The following is a 6,000-nucleotide window of genomic DNA, read 5'->3' as shown; positions in this document are numbered from 1 at the left end:
CTATTTGCATTATGCAAAGAAAAATCCATAAAATAGCGGCTTATAGTCCGGAATTTACGGTAAATGGACTGTTTGGACAAAAACCCACATGATAATGTCAAGCATCATTTGACTCCTCCCGTCCCTCTGTGATGTCACGACCCCTAAACCTGGGATTATAAAAAACAACTTCCAACAGGCAGTCCCACAAAAAAGCCTTTTTTCAAGCCCTCTGAAGGCTCACAGGAGTGAACGGGGTCTAATCAGACGACAGTCGCTAAAGCAGGGGTCACCAACGCGGTGCCCGCGGGCACCAGGTAGCCCGTAAGGACCAGATGAGTAGCCCGCTGGCCTGTTCTAAAAATAGCTCAAATAGCAGCACTTACCAGTGAGCTGCCTCTATTTTTTAAATTGTATTTATTTACTAGCAAGCTGGTCTCGCTTTGCTCGACATTTTTAATTCTAAGAGAGACAAAACTCAAATAGAATTTGAAAATCCAAGAAAATATTTTAAAAGACTTGGTCTTCACTTGTTTACATAAATTCATTAATTTTTTTACTTTGCTTTTTATAACTTTCAGAAAGACAATTTTAGAGAAAAAATACAACCTTAAAAATGATTTTAGGATTTTTAAACACATATACCTTTTTACCTTTTAAATTCCTTCCTCTTCTTTCCTGACAATTTAAATCAATGTTCAAGTATTTATTTTTTCTATTGTAAAGAATAATAAATACATTTTAATTTAATTCTTCATTTTAGCTTCTGTTTTTTCGACGAATAATATTTGTGAAATATTTCTTCAACCTTATTATGATTAAAATTCAAAAAAATTATTCTGGAAAATGTAGAAAATCTGTAGAATCAAATTTAAATCTTATTTCAAAGTCTTTTGAATTCCTTTTAAAAATTTTGTTCTGGAAAATCTAGAAGAAATAATGATTTGTCTTTGTTAGAAATATAGCTTGGTCCAATTTGTTATATATTCTAACAACGTGCAGATTGGATTTTAACCTATTTAAAACATGTCATCAAAATTCTAAAATTAATTTTAATCAGGAGAAATTACTAATGATGTTCCATAAATTATTTTTTTAATTTTTTCAAAAAGATTCGAATTAGCTAGTTTTTCTCTTCTTTTTTTCGGTTGAATTTTGAATTTTAAAGAGTCGAAATTGAAGATAAACTATGTTTCAAAATTTAATTGTCATTTTTTTCGTGTTTTCTCCTCTTTTAAACCGTTCAATTAAGTGTAAATATTATTAATTATTAATAATAACAGAGTTAAAGGTAAATTGAGCACATTGGCTATTTCTGGCTATTTATTTAAGTGTGTATCAAACTGGTAGCCCTTCGCATTAATCACTACCCAAGAAGTAGCTCTTGCTTTCAAAAAGGTTGGTGACCCCTGCGCTAAAGTCATTAAACTAATCTGAGCTTCATTATTTTTGATTTGCTTTTGACAAGAAGGTCTATTAAAGCACAATGGAGTCAGGTAATCCCCTCAATCCCAACACACTAACACTCTGGAGAAAAATTAATTTCAATTAGTGACCAATTGGGATGACATGCACGGGTTGGATATCACTCATGTTGGAATTAGGCCTGGGCGATATATGGAATATACTGGATATATCGCAATATACTGGATATATCGCGGGTTTGTCTCTGTGCGATATAGAAAATGACTATATCGTGATATTGGCGTATACGTTCTCGTGCAGTTGCTTTTAGCTGCGGGCATTACACTACAGGCTCTTCTCACTCTTTGTCTCTCCTTCTCACAGAGACATAAAACAAGCGCACCTTCTTACATACGTCACATACGGGTAAAATTAGCTGCGGCAGGTGGTGCGAGTGGTAATACGGGAGAGAGGAGGTGCCAATCTGGTAACAAATGAAGGAAGAATAATTAATTCCCAAGAAAAACAGCATGGGGTCCATCGTCTGGCGGTGGTTTGGCTTCAAGCGGGAAGATGTTGAACAGACAACCGTGATATGTCAAGTATGTGGCAAAAGCGTTGCTACAAAAAGTAGCAGCACTACTAATTTGTAGCATCATTTGAAAAGTCACCCGCTAGAGAATAAGGAGTGCTTGAAACTCAGCATGTCAACATCTCCGGCCCGTGCCACACCAACAAAATGCCAAAGCAACCAGCACTGACCAAATTGAGCCTGCTGGCGTCTTCCATTTCCAGATCAACACCGTATGAATAGCTAATTTATATTGTACAGTTATTGAAATATCTTGTGTGACATCATGCACAAAAGTGCACTTTATTTGTTTTAAACTATTGTAGTGGCGTTCTGTACAAAAAGTGCACTTAAATTTAGTGTTGTTTTGATACGTCATTTTAGTGACATCATGCACAAAAGTGCACTAATAGCTTGTTTTAAAATGTCTCTGACAATCTTGCACTTTCTGTTTTGGAAATGACATGAATGTTTGTGCCACTGCTTAATAACTGTTTAATAAATACACTTTTAGTTGTGATTTCCTTCTCTGCATGAAAGTTTAAAATGAGCATATATTAATGCAGTATGAAGAAGAATGTTTTAATGTAGACACATAGAATCCTCATTCTGCTGTCATTATATGCATCAAGTGTTAAAGGCCTACTGAAAGCCACTACTACCGACCACGCAGTCTGATAGTTTATATATCAATGATGAAATCTTAACATTGCAACACATGCCAATACGGCCGGGTTAACTTATAAAGTGACATTTAAAACTTCCCGGTATGATGACGTATGCGCGTGACGAAGTCAGAGTAACGGAAGTTATGGTACCCCGTAGAATCCTATACAAAAAGCTCTGTTTTCATTTCATAATTCCACAGTATTCTGGACATCTTTTGCAATTTGTTTAATGAACAATGAAGGCTGCAAAGAAGACAGTTGTAGGTGGGATCGGTGTATTAGCAGCGGACTACAGCAACACAACCAGGAGGACTTTGTTGGAGCGCTAGACGCGCTAGCCGCCGACCTCACCTTGACTTCCTACGTCTCCGGGCCGCCAAACGCATCGGGTGAAGTCCTTCGTCCTTCTGCCGATCGCTGGAACGCAGGTGAGCACGGGTGTCGATGAGTAGATGAGGGCTTGCTGGCGTAGGTGGAGAGCTAATGTTTTTAGCATAGCTCTGTGAGGTCCGGTTGCTAAGTTAGCTTCAATGGCGTCGTTAGCACAGCATTGTTAACCTTCGCCAGCCTGGAAAGCATTAACCGTGTATTTACATGTCCACGGTTTAATAGTATTGTTGATTTTCTATCTATCCTTCCAGTCAGGGGTTTATTTTTTTGTTTCTATATGCAGTTAAAGCACGATGCTATCACGTTAGCTCGTAGCTAAAGCATTTCGCCGATGTATTGTCGTGGAGATAAAAGGCACTGAATGTCCATTTCGCGTTCTCGACTCTCATTTTCAAGAGGATATAGTATCCGAGGTGGTTTAAAATACAAATCCGTGATCCACAATAAAGAAAGGAGAGTGTGGAATCCAATGAGCCAGCTTGTACCTAAGTTACGGTCAGAGCGAAAAAAGATACGTCCATCACTGCCTCTCAAGTCCTTCACTGTAACGTTCCTCATCTACGAATCTTTCATCCTCGCTCAAATTAATGGGGTAATCATCACTTTCTCGGTCCGAATCTCTCTCGCTCCATTGTAAACAACGGGGAATTGTGAGGAATACTAGCTCCTGTGACGTCACGCTACTTCCGCTACAGGCAAGCCTTTTTTTTATCAGCGAGCAAAAGTTGCGAACTTTATCGTCGATTTTCTCTCCTAAATCCTTTCAGCAAAAATATGGCAATATCGCGAAATGATCAAGTATGACACATAGAATGGATCTGCTATTCCCGTTTGAATAAAAAAAAATCATTTCAGTAGGCCTTTAATATATCATGTATCGTGACATGGCCTAAAAATATGGAGATATTAATAAAAGGCCATATGGCCCAGTCCTAGTTGGAATGTGTTTTTTTTTCTTCCAAATTAGACTCCTCTGTTTTGCATTTACATTAGATCTCTGAAGTGGGAAGAGTGACAGTACCTGAAATGTTTTAAATTGAATTATTTTAGATCTACAGAAGCAGAAAGAGTAGTCAATCAAAGAAGATACACTGACATGCAAGGTGCTGACGTGGAGCGGCGTCCCTCCGGTCCCGTTGACCGTGTTGTTCCTGGCGGTGGTGTTGATGGTGCCGGTGGAGGTGGTGGTAACAGCAGCAACGGCGGCGGCACTCTTTCCCATGGCCTTCTCCTTGGCAGCTATCTTGGCCTTCTCCGCCTCGATGCGCTTGGGGCTGTTGAGCATAACTTGGACCACGGCGTACTCTACCAGCGAGGCGAAGCCAAACAGCAGGCAGGCGATGAGCCAGATGTCGATGGCCTTCACGTAGGAGACCTTGGGCAGCTCCGTTGCCAGCGAGGTGCACTCGGAGGACAGCGAGAGCACGGACAGGATGCCTGGGAACAGCAAGGACTGTCGGTTGGCTTAAAGGACAGGGAGTCTTGGTACTTTCACTTTCAGTTTTTATGGAACATGCATACGATGCAATGTAATGCATCATCAAATTCCAGTCGTTTCATTACAGCACGCACGAAAAGGAGTAGGAAGAAGCATATCTTATTTAATCCTACCCCTTTTCATACCATAGCGGTTTTATTCAATTTCCTTGTTCTCTGTAACAGAACAGTGAGCACATAAATAATACATAAATAATATACCATAGTAAGACTTGTCCAGGGTGTACCCCGCCTTCCGGCCGATTGTAGCTGAGATAGGCTCCAGCACCCCCCGCGACCACGAAAGGGACAAGCGGTAGAATATGGATGGATGGATGGAAGTAAACAAATATTAAATACATAAATAATATTTGTCTCAAGAGTTCAAAATGTTTATCATAATTCTTGTTCTGTGTACTTTGTGAACACTTGTAGTTGGAACAGTCTCTTAAAGTGAATCATATTGCTGCTTTGTTGGATTTCTTTGCCTAATCCATTCCATCATTTAATTCCACATGGAGACATGCTAAAGGTTTTAAGTGTTGTACGTGCGTACGAATGTTTTAAATGAGATTGTCCTCTAAGGTTATATTTGTCCTCTTTTGTTGAGAAGAATTGTTGAACATTCTTGGCTAGCAGGTTATAGTTTGCTTTGTAGATCATTTTAGATGTTTGCAAATGCACCAAATCCTTGAATTTCAATAATTGTCATTTAATAAATAAAGGGTTTGTATGTTCTCTATATCCAACATTACGTATTATTCTAATTGATCGTTTTTCATATACACATACTGTACATATGCACACATACACTCATGCACATAATCACGTTTCATCAAACATATATCAACGTTGTTGCCCTAGGGTAAACTGGGTATAACACATGGCACACTGACAAAGCTTAACCTATTGTTACTATAACAATCTAAAAGGTTAATGTAGGTTGCTTCTCTTTCTTCCCCTCCATTTTTCTGCATTCTTTCGTATCTCAAGTTATCATTACGTATATGTATTGTTGCATTTGAACAATTGTATTGTTGATAATAAAGGTAAAGTACTGGTATTGTTTATTATCAATAGCACTATTTCTATTGGTACTCATATTGCTCCATTTTTAGTGTAATAATGCTCATTGCCATTTCTGTATTTTTTTTCTTTCGCTAACTGCTTCTTTGCTATTACTTTTACCATCATATTTGTACATGTCGTATTTGCTGATGTTGCTCTGTTGTTGTTGTTGTTGTTGTTGTGTTTGCTGTTGTTGTTTTTGTCTCTCTGTCTAATCCCCCTCTTGTCCCCACAATTCCCCCCTCTGTCTTCCTTTTTCTCTCTTTCTATCCCCTCCTGCTCCGGCCCGGCTGCACCAAATGATAATATAAATACATTTAATAGAGTCAAAATACAAGTAGGGCAACAAGAGAAGTATCCTACACTTCTCTTTTGTAAAGTAAATCTGAACAGCCGATATGGGCATCTACATCTGCTATATGATTTGCCCGAGAAGCTGGGCAG

General features: G+C 38.7%; 1 protein-coding gene across 3 annotated transcripts in view; it reads right to left on the bottom strand.

Moving 5' to 3' along the window:
- The window catches only part of LOC133645141 (glycine receptor subunit beta-like), a 99,373-nt gene that overhangs the window by 2,944 nt on the left and 90,429 nt on the right, over positions 1-6,000 (bottom strand). For 2 of the 3 annotated variants that reach the window (XM_062039984.1, XM_062039985.1), the window contains exon 10: positions 4,305-4,449. Coding sequence is in view for 1 of the 3 variants with exons in the window: in XM_062039983.1 (XP_061895967.1) it covers positions 4,109-4,449 (341 nt within the window). In the remaining 2 variants the exon portion in view is untranslated. Of the gene's footprint in view, positions 1-4,108; positions 4,450-6,000 lie in introns of those variants that run through there. The other variant, XM_062039983.1, reaches the window with a different exon arrangement.

The sequence above is a fragment of the Entelurus aequoreus genome, linkage group LG28 (genome assembly GCF_033978785.1).
Source record: "Entelurus aequoreus isolate RoL-2023_Sb linkage group LG28, RoL_Eaeq_v1.1, whole genome shotgun sequence".
Lineage (NCBI taxonomy): Eukaryota > Metazoa > Chordata > Actinopteri > Syngnathiformes > Syngnathidae > Entelurus > Entelurus aequoreus.
The sequence above is the reverse complement of the archived record's forward strand: the minus strand, read 5'-3'. Positions and strand labels throughout refer to the sequence as shown.